Genomic DNA, 15644 nt, shown 5'->3' on the forward strand with positions numbered 1-15644 from the left:
TCCCTCTTCCACAAAAGCAGGCATATACTGTGTCTTTGAGGCTCAAGCTCTTATGGGTAAAGTTCAAGTGCCCTGTAATGGGATTGGTAGCAGGTATTATTTCTAAGACCTATGATAGATTTGTCACTTTTTTATAAGACTAAGCAATCTTTATAATTATAGTATTTTCTCTGCAGGTATGTACCATTTTAGATTTGAATGTGTAATAAATATTTAAAGACAAATGAGAAAAATAGTAATAGAAGTAATTTAAAAGAAAAACAAGAGTAAATGATGTATTCCTTGTAACTCAGTTTCTCCTCAATTACAGATAAAAATGGAGAATGCAAAGAATCTCTGATAGAAGTAATTACCTTTGGAGTCGATATGATATCTGCATGTCTTTATTCTTGGAGGGATATTTACAGTTGTGATGACTTAAGGTTTGTTACTTTTGAATTTGAATACAGTAGATCCTTGCCATTCGCGAGGGATAGGTTCCAAGAAATGGCGCGAATTGGCAAAATGGCGAATAGCAACTTATACTACCTTAGTGCACTACTGTATACCTATACCAAACAACTGACCAGCCATGGCAGCACTCTTTCCCTCTTTTAACTTATCTAATAATAAAACTTTCTTTGTCAAGGCCATCACTGACTTCTGCCTTTTACATTTCGCTCCACTAGCATCACTAGCACTAACACTAGGCAGTCTTTTAGGGGCCATTTCACACACAAATACTAAAAGTTTGAGAGCACAACACGAGATGCTGCGTGGGGTGACTCGTGCTGCGGGAAAGAAAATGCAAGCTAGCCACCATCTGCTTTCCGCAAATTGTCAAAATCGCAAATGGCAAACTCACGAATGGCAATGGTCTACTGAACTGTAATGGAAGTTTGGTGCCTTTAACACACTAATATGTTCATCACTGATTATAAACAGGGTTTTAAGGATCAATCTACTACTAATTTTTATATGAATATATTTTGCTTTTCAGGGAGAAGATACTCTCTCTTTTCTACTCACTGATTCGATCTGATGTTGTCAGTAAACTTGGGTGGCCAAACATAACAGAAGAAAGTGATTTTTTGCCCACAATTTTGTAAGTCGAATTTTATTCGGTGTTTCTGTTTTTGCATTATTTCACTAGTACTCCTAGTTCCTGTTTATCCATACAAGTTACTCGCCTTTAAATCAGAGTACAGTCAACCCTCAATTTACGCGGTTAATTCAACCCACAGGGTACCGCAGAAAGTGAGAAACGCGTAAAGTGAACAACATAACATATGGGATTAATTGAAATAGAGACCGGGCCGACCCCCAAACTCCACTTTTTGACAACACACAACTATGTTGTAGTAAACATTTTATCTTAACTTTATGATGGTATGCACACACAATTAATAATTAAGAGAAATATCAATAATATTAGGTTTTTTAACACTTACATTAGTTGAAAAGATGGCTGGGCACACGGGGATGGGCGGTTGGTTCCGAGGCAGAGGGCAGATTATTGACCCTCACCTGTATCAATTGTATCACTATCCACCACAGAGGCTTGCAGGGCCTCTTTGTCAAACCCCTCAAAGTCCATATAAGTCCATATCCTCACTATAATTATCACTATCACTGACTTGGGCAGGCTGTGGTGGGTGGTGGGTGAAGAACTCGGTAATGTTTTGATGACTGGGCGACCTTGTGCGCACCATGCTCGCGCCGCTCACACAACATGGCGGATGGCGGGAGGTTTGGATCCAAAAATGGCGCGGCTCGCCAGTCGCTCTCCGCGTAAAGGGGTACACGCACCGCGGAATGTGAGCATTCCTGTTTCGGCAGGGTACGCGTAAACGTGGAAACGCGGAATGTGGGACCGCGTAAAGCGAGGGTTGACTGTATATTTTACAGTTTGGAATAGAGCAGGTTTCACTTCATTCCACTTTCTCAACAGCTGTACTTGCCTCATTCTTTACCTCCAATACTGTACAAGTACTTAGAAACATTATCTGTAATAATCATCTGTATCTTCCTCATTTATGGGTATCTTTATATGCTTTGTTTCAATTATATATAATTAACATGTAAAGGATAAGTTGAGAAGATTTTTCTTCTGCATTATACAGTCATGACAGACTTATTTACTGTTTTGTAATTTGAGATATATAATGGATATTTTATGTTTCAGGGACACCCCTGAAAACATGAATCTTCTTAACAGTGCTGATTGTCAAGTTCCATTTTCTATGTCATATGAAATTCTTTATCAAGATATTATTGATGTCACCAGAAACAACTTTCCTGTGTACCAAGTCATAGGTACCTATGTCAGGTGAGTTTTGTTTTTCCTATTCTGTGATGTGTCATATGTTATTAAATTCCCAATCAATTTTTAGACATGTCTACAGTGGGGTATGCAATAACGAATCTAATTGGTTCTAGAACCTTGTTCGTTATAGCATTCATTCGTTATAGGATTAATCCGTTCCAGGCCCCCAAATACAACCACTTAACACTGAAAAATATAATATAAAATTGTAAAAATTGTAAAAAAAGTGCATAAATATGCATCTAAACCCCTGAAATAAAGAATATCATTAATACTTGTAATAAAAAAACAATAAATTAGTAAAAAAAAAAAATTTTTTTTTTAATAATGTTCGTTGTAGGAGTTTCGTTCATTATAGCATTCTCAATTTTATAGGTAAAACCGTTCGTTATAGGAATATTCGTAGTAGGATCCGTTCGTTATAGCATACCCCACTGTATCTGATTTTTTTAAGCATTTTTATTATTTATTTATCTATTCTTTTTGCTTTCAGTAATGCTGAACATATACTGTAACAGTTAAATTTACTGGACCCCTAGGCACACATCTACTGTGCCTACTGGGTAATCCAGCACTGCTAACAATCTATGTTGTAGAATTAATTTTTATTCAAAACAAATCCACCAGATACAGTACTGTACAGTATTAAGACATTTAGATATAAATCTGTACACTATTGGTAACTGGAAAGTTTTGTTCATCTTAGACATGTAGCCGCTTTGTAGCGTACAGCCATACTGGAGATTGTGTAAAGGTACCGTAGACACCCTAATATTCCCTCCAGCGCATTTCATTGAAGGGGTCATGTGCCAGATTGAACATACAGTATTGCCATTGATGAAAAAAACCAATATACTGCACACCACTATTGCACCAATGTTGAGGAAGCTGGTGGTAGAGTTGTACCGTTCTTGCCTTGCAAGCAAGATGTCACGGGTTCAATTCCCGGGCCAGAGGAAGTTGTTTGGACACTCTTCCTAGTCCCCTTCGTCCCTGTTCACCTAGCAGCAAAGTAGGTACCTGCTGTAAGTCGAAAGTTGCGAATTCGTGTTCAGGGACAAGTTGTTGGAACTTCCAATAACTTACTTAGACATAAACCATTGACTCTTCAGGCTTCTATGCCCTTAACTCATGAGACATAAAGGCAAGCATGAACTTAGCATGCTTCCCTGTTGGGCGCTGTAAATGCTTCTGCGCTTCACCTTACACAAGGATGTACTAGGGGGATGCCCAATAGAAAAAAAGTAAAAGAAAAAATTGCACCAATGAACAGGATCATCGTATACTGTGCTGGGCAATGTGATCAATTCTTGTCTGTATCTTCAGTGATGATTTTTACTTCAGGTTTCCATAAAATTTGAGTTTCTGTAAAATACCCTGTAGTACAGTATTACTTGTACTGTGTAAAAAATTAGAAAAATATATGTGGCATGTATGGGAAGCTTTCTGAATCTTTATTCCCACTTAAAACTTTTTTGCAGATTCAACTATCGAGAAATTCAGTTTAGCTCCAGTTTTAGTGGAGGATCAGTGTCTCTGACCACTAGTGTTACATTCATGAATCATCGAGTACCATCAACACTTTCAAGGTTAGCATTTTTTTTCTTTTCTTTTCTTTTTTCATATTATTCAGTTTCAGTCTGATTCCCTTTAGGCTTGGAAGACAGTCTAGTCACGATGTACAGATGTGCATGTTTGGTTGTGTGGTTCAATGAATGTCGAGGTCCCTGCTGAAGGTCAGATTTAAAAACTTAACATGAACATGTATTGTCACTGAATAAACTGAACATGAATATGTATTGTCACTGAACAAAGTACAGAATACCAAATTTCAAATGTTAACCCATTCAATGTGTACATGTCACCTCTGGCAGTTGATTGTGGCCCTGACATATCCTGAACAGTAACCCATAATATGTCAGAAGTGCCAACTAAGGTACACTCCAATTTCACACCAGCCACATTGGATGGGATTATGTCACTGCTCAAGGTCAGGGATCAGAATCCTGTCCTGAACATAACTTTTGTGTCAGTACAGTTCGAAGAAATTTTCTGTAAATATTTATCATCACTAGAGAAAGTGCAGTACTTTCAATTGAAGTGTTTTGTAAGAGTTGTGTTCACATCTTCACATCACAATTAGCAGTGTCGTGTGAAAATCTACATTAGTAGACACATTTCTATTTGAATGTTATTTTAGTTTCAGTCAGCCTATTAGGTGTATTCAATTAATGAGGAACACATTCATCATCACATGTTCATTATCTCATGTTCTGTGTTGTTTACACTACATCCATTATGGTTACTCCTCACCCAAGAAGTTAGTTACTGTATTGCCTTTTTGATGCTATCTTTAGGTGTGGTGCTTCCATGCAGGCCATTGAATAGTATTTTGTACCACAATCTTTAATTTATGGTCGGTCTTGTATATAATACATTTCTTAAGTTTCATAATACATGTTACCGTTTAATATTTGGCAGACACCAGCCATGTTTTTTTTCTTTCTTTTTTTAAGGTTTTGGGAAGGCATGCAGGACCGTTGGTGTGCAGGAGGGACTTGCTGGCGAGAAATCCTTCAACCTTGGACTCACCCTAACACTGAGAGCGATGTACCAACAACAAAGGACTACTATAGTACTTATATCATGAACCTCATAGTTAACTCTGCCTTGATGTTACTTGTCTTTATCCCACTGGTTGTCCTCACACTACAACACAGTTACCAGCTTAATATTTAAATATTCTTTGTTCTAGGAGAGTTTTTATGTTATAGCTTAGCACTATAAAAAAGTACTCTTGTTAAGCTTTTTCATACTTTCCTTCTCAACAATTTTTTACCCTTTGGAACAGTTACATCCATCCATAAATGGAATATTCACATTTGGGATAGCACCTGACAGTTTTATAGAATACTTCTTTATTAAATATTATACTGTACACTTTAAAGCCACTATATACATTTTATTAAAAATGCCTTCCACTTCCTCCTTATCTCCCTCTCATATCAGACAATCTGTTACTACACTTTCTCTTTTTAACCTCTATTTCCTTGTTCAGGGTTCCAATTGAAATTTTGTCCATTATGTTGCCTCCTTTCAGTCTCTGTTGAAACAACAGCCAGTCATTGTCATTCCACCTCTTCTGTGCAAGGTTCAGACTTCATCATAATTTACTTCCTTGATTCCTTAAATTGTAACTATTGCTATACAAATACTATTTATATTTATCCTGCATAATCACAGGAGCACACATTTTCTTTAAAGCACATTGTTTTCACCTTGACTCATGGAGAACAAGTCAGCAAAAGTGAACACATAACCATCAGCAAGCTATTGAGTAGATGCAAAATGATTGTCAAGAACAGTTCAGTGTACAGTGGGTGCCCAATTATTAATTCTAGCTTCTTTCTTTATTGTATTACTGTTAGGCTGATTCACAATGACAGCACCTCCAGCCTTCCCGCAGACAGTGTTTAGAAAGCCATCAGTGTAGTTGGCCTGTGTGATGTTATTTTCAGTCTGTAGGTTTTGTACATATTAACCCTTTGGATGCGGCATGCGGGTAAACCCGCCCAAAATATTATATTAATTAAATGCGACAAGCGGGGATATCCCACGGCCTTGAAAAAACTTCCCCAAATGAGACGACATGCGGACATATTATGTATTGAGGTATAGGAGTATTTCCTGAATGCAATATAGCTTATTTTTGTACTATTTTGTTTGATATTATCTGAATATGTAATACATATCTAAATTTGCTGTTTAGTAACCAAATTGATTAAATTTATTTGCCATATACTAGACATTGATTTATACCAATTTTCTGCATTTTTGGGTATAAATGTCATTTTTTCTCTAAAATTTGCACACATATGTGAATTTTTGTTCCAGATTTGGAAAATATACTAAAAGTTCTCTAGGAAAAACATATAGAAAATGTGATTATATGAAATTCATTTTTGGCAGGATAATTGACACTTTTCAGGAACCGGCGCGAAATTTAATTACGCACCTAAAGGGTTAAAGAGCTATCACTTTGGTGGTATGTTGGAAATAAAGATTGTGTGTGGTCAGTCTTTTAGGTGGGTATGTGGGTGTTGTCATGTCAAAGGGAACTGTCCACTAGGGTGGCAACAACTTCCTTTGAGTCTCAGCTTTGTACAGATTTTCTAGTCCAAACATCCTCATAATTATGTGTAGCAGTAGTTTGGATCCATAAGAGCTTTATTTTGTATTTTTTCAAGGTTGTCAATGCCTTTCCCATCATGAAGGACTTGGTTTAGTGCATGATAATCTATCAGAGATCCTTGATACATTGCTTTAACAATTCATATATCAGTACCATAGTGTGGGTTATACCCTGCTACACATCTAAGAGTGTGGCCACACTAGCATGCATTTTGTCTGAAACTTGTGAGCGATAAGAAGAATTGAACCTTCATTTCTTCTTCTCAATCACATGTTTCAGACAAAATGGAAGCTAGTGTGGCTGCACCCAAAGGGGTTTTAATCTGTCAGTACATTAATAGGTTAGCTGTTGTATGGTAGATGAGATACAGGGGATAGAGATGCGAGATATTTAAAAGATTACCTGTGTTTGTAACAGTACCTTCATTTAAAAGATTGTCTGAATTTGCATTTAATAGCTTGTCTGTTGAGTACTTTAGTTTTCTCAGTGGAGATGATCAGGCCAAGACTCACAGGATGCCTATACATGGTTCAGGTTGGTTTTCATTTCACATTGTCATCTGTCATAGCTAATAGTAATATTGCTGGGGCTGTCTGGGATTGACTTTAATAGTGCATTCATGAGTACATTGATCAAGGTGGAACTAAGTGTGCCACCTTGAGGGATGCCAAGTTGCATATCTTTGACTTCACTTTTGTAACCTTGAAACATTGCAGCAGCCCTTCTGTTGGTAAGATAACCACTTATCCAATATCAAATTCAGCCTTTTGGTCAAGAAATGTGGTGTATCTGTGACTCATCCCCATGCACAGTTAGGAATGTGGCCAAGGGCATAGACCTGAGGGAGATACCCCCAACAATTCGTGTACAGGTATCCTGCGAGATATGGACATTTGAGGTGCGAATGTTCTCTTATACAAATTAGCTAAATTAACACTACTATTTCGAAAAATTAAAGCTTCCCTCTCTTATATGTATTTGAGTTAAGGGAAAATTCAAATTCCGCGCGCCGTGAGTCAGCTGACGTGATCATCTTGAGGAGAGATGCACAAGACATATTCTCGCTCACTGACCATACCCCCCACCCCTCCCAAATCTACCACAAGCGCAATTCTTTCCTTTTGCCATTTGCCATTTGTTGTGTGTGTGAAGTGATCTCTCTTTATCTGTGTGTATTCGTGCCATCCTTTCATTTTACCTGTAGTTATGGCATCCAAGTTTTTGCTGGATCTTTGGCTACCCATAAAACACTGAAGAAACCACAAAAGGCTGTGACTCTTGAGACAAAGCTGTAGGTAATTAAGCATCAAGAATGTGGTGATAGCCCAACCAAGATTTGGAAAGCTCCTGGTCTGTCTGCTTCTACTGTGGCCACAATTTTCATTCACTCCTTCCACCTCTGGTGTGACTGTAGTGTCTTTGGCAGAAAGCAGTGATGAAATGAAAAACCTCCTTATCTTGCTGAGTGAGGCCCTTACTCAGCCCACCCCTGCTCACCCCCTTGTGGTGGTGAACCCAGAATGCACTCCCATAAGGTAATGTACCAAAGTTAAACAGTACAGTATTGAATTACTTTTTTCATGTTTTAGGGAGTAATTTCTTGTGTTGGGTAGTAAATTAGAGTTTTGTGTACTATTTATCATTAGTTACGTAGATAGGTTTTGTTCTCGTTTGTAAACCAATTTCTTGTTTTGTAGGTATGATATTGGGATAGTTTTGTCATTGGGGAACTGAACCCCTTTTTTCCCGTGTATTTCTATTTGTGATATGAAAATTCACCAAATTAATTTATTTTTTATTTTATTTATTTTTTACCTAACCCATTCATATCTCGAGGAATACCTGTACGGTAATTCAGAAGAAACATTAAAAACCTCTTGAATTTGGGAGAACATTTTTTTACAGTTTAATTTATACAATGTTTCAGTTTTACTGATTAAAAATAATTCTGGGAGACATGTCTGATGAGACATGTTACAATTCCTCCACAAATAGAATCGATTACAAATGCAAGGTACAGTTATCTTTTAAGTCCACGATTATGATTACAGGGTATTTCCAAAGATTAGGTAATCGATTATGATTACCTGTACAGTAAAACCTAAATAAATCAGACTTCAATATATCAGAATTCACTTTTTTCTGGCCCTGAGATGCTCTGGTCACCAGAAATGCTAAAAAAAAAATCTAAGTTTTAAGAAATGGGGAAGATTAATAAAAATAATCTTTTGAAATGAACAACACTTACTTAATACTGTACAGTAGTCTCATCAGATTTGCTATAGGCCTTCTGAGAACTAAGACACTCGTGTATGTAAGCAGGCTGGGGCTGATCAGGTGTTACTGCACTCGTCAGGTTTATTTATTGATTGATTCAATATTATATTCTCATATGATTAGCCTCTTATCGGTTATGGTTCATCATGATTAATATAACATCTTCAGTAACAGAGAAAAATACAAGACTGTATGTAATTTGTAATATGACTTGAAAATAAAAGGATAAGCTGTATCAGAAGATTATTTACTCAAGATGTGTTCATGTGAGAGCCTACAGTAGACCAGCTTACAATAGTGGTCACTATAACACACTGTATAGTATTCGATATGAAGATACCTTCCTAACAACGTTATTTACCACCTTTGGGTGTTATATGATGACTCAGTTTGGCTACTTGTAGACTTAGACAAATGATTAATGAATAAACCAGGGTATATGCAGATGCATAATACTGTACACTACAATATTACTTATTAAGTGATGATAAATACACGACTGTACTGTACTAATTCATTAAGTTTGAAGACAGACATTGTGGTAAGCCAATCCGCTGTTTACCCCTTTGTAAACAAATGACTCCTGGTGTTTAGTGAGATTCTTTTTTTCAGGAAAGCTGATTCTTTTAGAATAATATTTGATCAACCTGACACCAAATGAACCTATATTATATGAGAATTATGGTGAAATTGCATAAAGAAGTGTTAAGGGAACCTGGAGGAGAGGGGAAGGGAGCCACCCACCCTCCCCTCACCAGCTGCTCCCAAATAAACACTCGTCTTCCACATACAATATACCCCTACACTTATTTGTTCTTATTTTTATCTTTATAGTGCTGTACAATATAGTTTTTTCTTTATTTATAAGAAAAATTCTGTGGTTTCTTACATATAACACTTTATAGTAAATAACAATCATCTCGGTGACAACAGTTGTTGACAACCAGACTTCTGCAGTATACAGGTGCTCCTCAACTTATGAACGAGTTACGTTCCTGAGGCTTGTTTGTAAGTCCAATTGTTTGTAAGACCAACTTTACTCTTGTAGATACCAAACATATTGTAAAAAATTAAAAGCTTATGGATATTTAGTACAGCTACACCCTTTAATACAGCCTTAAAACCTGGCTCACTCTTCTCCTCTTAGGTAATGTTTGTTCTATCTGGAATTTTTGTCAAAATAATCCAGTCTCATCCACATTAAACACCTGTTCTGGCAGGTAACCCCCTCAGTGATTATGTTTGTATCTCTGAAAGTTTGTATGTTGAACGTTCTTAAGTAGAGGAGCACCTGTATCTGATTTTCAACCCAGAGAGTTGTTTCATATTTTTTTATTAATATAATATTCTTTTAATAACCTTGTTATGCACTTAAAGACCTTAGTTGTTAAAGTGCAGGAATAACATAACATTAGCTGATTTTCTTTAAACAGTTCAGATAAGTAGTGTCATCTCCAACCCCCTCACCCCCCATATACAGTAACATCTCCGTTAACCAGAATCCCTCAAACCCGGAACTCTCCGATAGCCGGAATTTAACTTTTTCTCGGAAAGTCATTCCCAAAGCCGGAATTTTCCGGAAAATTCCGGGGATGGTGATGTTTTTCTGGGTTTGAGAGATGATGTAATAGGCAGTTTCTGGAACTTCCGAGAACATTTTTCCGTTAACCGGAAAATTCCGGGGATGAGGGTTTTTTCTGGATTTGAGAGAGCCGTCACATTACCCGGAAATCTCTCATTCCCTGAAGAGCTCTGCACCAATTGCTCGGGCTGACAGAGATATCACTGTATTCGCATTTTTTGGACTTCGCATCTTTCAGACTGGGGTCTGCCGCAATTAGTCCAATTTATCGAGGTTCTACTGTTTATTAAAAACTGTAATCATGATTCCTACAATTCCAAATTAGGTAAAAAAAATAGTGCATAATAATTATGGTGAAAGGTGTTTAATGTTATATAATAGTGAATATTAAATATTAACAAAATTATTGAATTCAGTAACTCATAACAATATGAGAAAAAAAAATGGTACCTACTTGAAGATTTTATTCATACAAAATCATACCACACATTTAAACAATCAATCATTTTCTAGAATTTCTGCCTGTCAAAATTTTTTAATTTTTTTATTCGATGCAATAATACATTTTACATAGTGTACCGTAGGTTTAAGAAAATAAGAATGGTGGAAACTGCTTTGAGCCTATTGACCCATACTAGGCAGCCCCGTTTACACCCAACCCATATCTCTCGTATACCTGTCCAAACTATATTTGAAGCTTCCCAGCGTGGTGTTTGGTAACTTGTTTCACTCATCCACTACTATATTTCCAAACCATTGTTTACCTATCTCACGCCTAAATCTAAATTTGTTTAATTTAAATCCATTGCAATATGTTTGCTCCTAGTTAGATACTTAAGTACCTTTGTTGTGTCACCTTTGTTAACTTCCATGTATGCACCTCGATTATATTGTCCCTCACTCTACGTCTCTGGAGGGAGTGCAAATTCAGATGCTTTTATCTGTCTCCCTACTCAAGATTCCTAAGGCACAGGATTAGCCTTGTCATCCTCCTCTGAATACTTTATCGGGATTTGACATCCATTCAGTAGTATAGTGGCCAAAACTGAACAGCATAATCCAAGTGAGGCCTCACATATGTAAAATAAGGTTTAAAGATAACCTAGCTGGTCTTGTAGCTTACACTCTTTTGTATGAACCCAAGTAGCTTGTTAGCCTTGTTTCAAGCACATACACATTGCTGTTTTATGGTTCCTACTTATCATTACCCCTAAATCTATCTCACAGTCAGATTTCTCTGCGTCAACGTTGTTCGTCTGATATCTGGTTTCCCAATTTACATCTCCTTGGCTAAATACTTTACATTTTTCTACATTAAATTTCATCTGCCATTTTTCAGACAATGAAAAAAGTTTGTATAAATCTTCCTTTAATTTTTAGTTGTCCTCGTCAGATTATATTTCACACCTTATTTTAGTGTTGTCAGCAAATTTTACATGCGAGGTGTGATCCAAAAGTTCCGGACTGGCTTCATAAAGTCTTTAATTTTCAAGAAATTACAGTGAAACTTTAGTCACCCTCAAAGCATTCTCCAGAGGTCTCAATGCAGTGCTGAATCTGCTCCTCCCACTTCTAGAAACAGATCTGGAAGTCCTTGTTGGTGAGACTCGAGAGCACCTTCTGCTATGTGTCCTGGATCTCCATTCTGTCCATGAACTTCTTCCCCAGATCAAGAGCACAGCAGGTGAGGAATCACTGGCTAATGCTGTGCTTCGCCAGAAAATCATTTACAGAGAGGGCAGTGTGCACAGGTGCGTTGTCCTGGTGAAGCAGCCAATTGCCAGTTGTCAGTCAGAATTCAGTTAAAATTTTCTTATGAGATCCAATCACTCGGCAATCTCACGGATGATCACCCTATGAATCTCTTGAATAAGCTGGTAATTTTTCTGGACATTTTCATCATTTCTCTCATTGGAAGGCAGCCCAGAATGATGCTCATTTTCAAAGGAGGTGAACCCTTCTCTGAAGTGCTTGTGCCACCAGAAAACTTGAGCCCTGGGCATTGCATCAACTTTGTATGCTTCCTTGGTCATATCATGGTTTTCTGCACCATTTTTTCCTAGTCTGAAGCAAAATCTGATGGTGCAGCATTGCTCAATACTTCCCTCCATGTTTGGGGTTGAATGAGGACTGACTTGGCGTAGCAGATGGGCCGGTTACACACACTCGCACAAGGCTGCACTACTGCCGGTTGGCTGACCGATTCTCACCAAATCGAAGTAGTAAAGAACTTATAACCAAGGTGAGTAATTGCTAATGATTCATTTCGATATCTGCTAAGAGAAAGGTTGTATGAAGCTAGTCTGGGAAATTTTGGATCACACCTCATATGTTGCTGTTTATGACTAAATCTGTGTCATGAATTTTTTTATAAGCTCTTATTTCATCCATGTATTAAACAGTATGGGTACTATTTATATAAATTCTAAACATTGTGAATACATTGACAGATTTTTGTTACATGATGTGTTTCACCCAGTCTTGCTGTTGAGTGAGAATGATTTATCAGTGGCATGGGTCCTACTGATCCGACAGTTGTCATTGAACCAGACACCCACTCTTCACATTGTTAACCAATAATGTAACTTAAACAACGGGGTGAGGCCCCGCCTCCTTCACCTTTGTTCTACACAATGTAATTTGATATATCGTAATCTTGGAATGTAAATATGAGTATGATTCCTTTTGCCTTGAAATCAATTGTGATTCCTTGGTTTCCCAACACAATGGAATCAATTACAATTCCTCAAAAATGTGGAATCGATTCCAAAGGTTTGATTCCTGATTATGATTACAACATGTCTGGGTCTGATGTGTTTGTTTTAAATTTAATCCTAAAGTGAGGTCAGCTAGGGTCAACCTTCTTGCGTGCTAAGCTATGGTCTCACTAAATTTTTCCGTTCAATAAATCCACTATAGCACTTCATCTACAGGCAATAAGTCAACCTTACGATCCTCACACTGGTGAAAGGAACCATCGGCGAGGTGCCCAGCTCTCAGGGCTAGTTTGAGCTCATTTGGAGAGCAGGATGGCTTCATTGTGTGTTTCTTTGGCAGCATTAACTGCTTTCGTGAGATGTGTGGTCCTGTTAAAGAAGACCAAGACAAAAAGAAACGATTGTGGGTAGCAGTAGCCATCACAGAAATTTTGTGTGCGTTTGTAGCGTCAAAGCGATGTTTGTTTACAAAAGTGATGCAAGTACTCTAGAGTCAAATGAAATTCCCGTCATGCTGTATTCTTATTATTTTTTATTTACTATGACAGTTTTGCTCATGGTTTGTTATTGAAATACACTTTCTCTATTTTTTATACATTTTAACATTAATAAGAGAAAATAAGAACGGTGTAATTTGTACAGTATTAATATAATACTCTATAGCAAATTTCAACCATGGATTTTCAGATGCTCCGTATCGTGCCACTTTTGACAACAAATGAGTTATTGCTGTAGAGACATCTTGAGGAGTTCATTAAAAAATCAATGCTATGGTGGGTTTATTCTGGGTACAAGCTCTAGTATGACTGCAGCTTTAGCAACACTTGTCAAGTCAGGTCAACAGCAGTCCCCTCCTCTGAGATGTGACAGCTAGTAAAGTTAGGGTCAACCTGCTTCCAGTCACAAGAGGGTTGACACATTTATGTTGTTAATGTAATGGTTGGACAGTTCCACACAGTCATAAGTCACTGGGCCATCAAGTTGCCGGCACAAGCGAAATCAACGTCATCTCCACCTGCTACCCTCAGCCTGTCAGTTCATATATAATAGGGCAGTTCCAGCAAGTCAAATTAGTTTTAGGAGACACATTAATATTGTGTGAATTTGTAGATTTCCTTTACTTTAAGACATTAGATTATAAGATAAGAAACAATCAAACTAATTCTGTAAATACTGTAATCATTATAATGTCTAAAACGATGTAAAGATGTGTTTGTGGTGTAGATGGGTGGGTGTTTGTGGTGTAAGTGGGTGTGTGGTGTAGGTGGGTGGGTATTTGTGGTGGAAGTGGGTGTGTGGTGTAGATGGGTGTGTATGGTATAGGTGGATATGTTTGTAGAGTGGGTGGGTATTTTTTTGGTGTAGGTAGGTGTGTTTGTGATGTAGGTAGATGGGTGTGTGCGGTGTAGGTGGGTATGTTTGTGGTGTAGGTGGATATGTTTGTGGTATAGGTGGATATGTGTTTGTGGTGTAGGTGGATATGTGTTGTGTAAGTGGTGGATGTGTGTGTGTGTGGGTGTGTTTGTGTGTATAGAAGGTATCAATACTTCCGAGTTAGCCCGACTGCAAACCAAGGCAGACAGGCGCCAGCGTGGGAAAGCTGCTGCCGCCGCCCCTCCTGCACTAAATGTTGCCCTCCAAATGTGCAACATCTGTGAACGGCTCTGCTGGTCCCATATCGGCCACTCGAGTTACCTCAGAGTTCACCAACGAAGGTGACACCCTGAAAAACCTATATCATTGTATCACACCTGGAAGATCATCATACTCAATTCCGAGTGATAGCATAGTAGTAACAACAGTAGTGTGTGGTGTAGGTGGATATGTGTGTGTGTGTGGTGTAGGTGGATATGTGTGTGTGTGTGGTGTAGGTGGATATGTGTGTGTGTGTGTGGTGTAGGTGGATATGTGTGTGTGTGTGGTGTGGGTGGTGTGTGTGTGTGTGTGTGTGGTGTGGGTATGTGTGTGTGTGTGTGTGTGTGGTGTGGTGTGTGTGTATATGTGTGTGTGTGGTGTGGTGGTGGATGTGTGTGTGTGTGTGTGGTAGGTGGATATGTGTGTGTGTGTGGTGTGGGTGATATGTGTGTGTGTGTGTGTGTGTGTGTGTGTGTGTGTGGTATGTGTGTGTGTGTGTGGTGTAGGAGGGTGTGTGTGTGGTGTAGGTGGGTGTGTGTGTGTGTAGGTGATGGATATGTGTAAGTGGGTGCATGTGTGTGTGGTGAGGATAAAAAAGGCACAAAACTTCATAAATCAGGTACTGTACAGTATAGTACATTTTATTTCATGTAAATCCCTAACACAATTGAGTTTATAAATAGTATATGAATAAATGCCTACCTTGAACAGTTCTTAGCATTAGAGATTTTTTATTTATTTATTTATTTATTTTTTTTTTTTATGGGAATTAGCCCACCGGGCACAGGTCAAGCGACCCAACGGGGCCTGGGGGGAAAGAACAGAATGAAATTTAAAATAAAGAAGAAAAAGGTTATACAGTACAGAGTTAATCTACACCACGAAGATGCCGGAAAACCAGCTTTTTAAAGTGAGACAGATTGTATAAGTATGGAA

The 15644-nt window shown here is 38.0% G+C and overlaps 1 protein-coding gene across 9 annotated transcripts in view; it reads left to right on the forward strand.

Annotated features, from left to right (window-relative positions):
• Positions 1 to 5106, forward strand: part of LOC121863764 (tectonic-2-like) — a 31615-nt gene extending 26509 nt beyond the window's left edge. For all 9 annotated transcript variants that reach the window (XM_042362535.1, XM_042362540.1, XM_042362536.1 and 6 more), the window contains 5 exons: positions 311 to 422; positions 980 to 1084; positions 2165 to 2308; positions 3787 to 3894; positions 4822 to 5106. In XM_042362535.1, the coding sequence (XP_042218469.1) occupies positions 311 to 422; positions 980 to 1084; positions 2165 to 2308; positions 3787 to 3894; positions 4822 to 5044 (692 nt within the window). In that variant the 3' untranslated portion in view covers positions 5045 to 5106. The remainder of the gene's footprint in view (positions 1 to 310; positions 423 to 979; positions 1085 to 2164; positions 2309 to 3786; positions 3895 to 4821) is intronic.
• The last annotated feature ends 10538 nt before the right edge of the window (positions 5107 to 15644 follow it).

The sequence above is a fragment of the Homarus americanus genome, unplaced genomic scaffold (genome assembly GCF_018991925.1).
Source record: "Homarus americanus isolate GMGI-L3 unplaced genomic scaffold, GMGI_Hamer_2.0 scaffold48354, whole genome shotgun sequence".
Lineage (NCBI taxonomy): Eukaryota > Metazoa > Arthropoda > Malacostraca > Decapoda > Nephropidae > Homarus > Homarus americanus.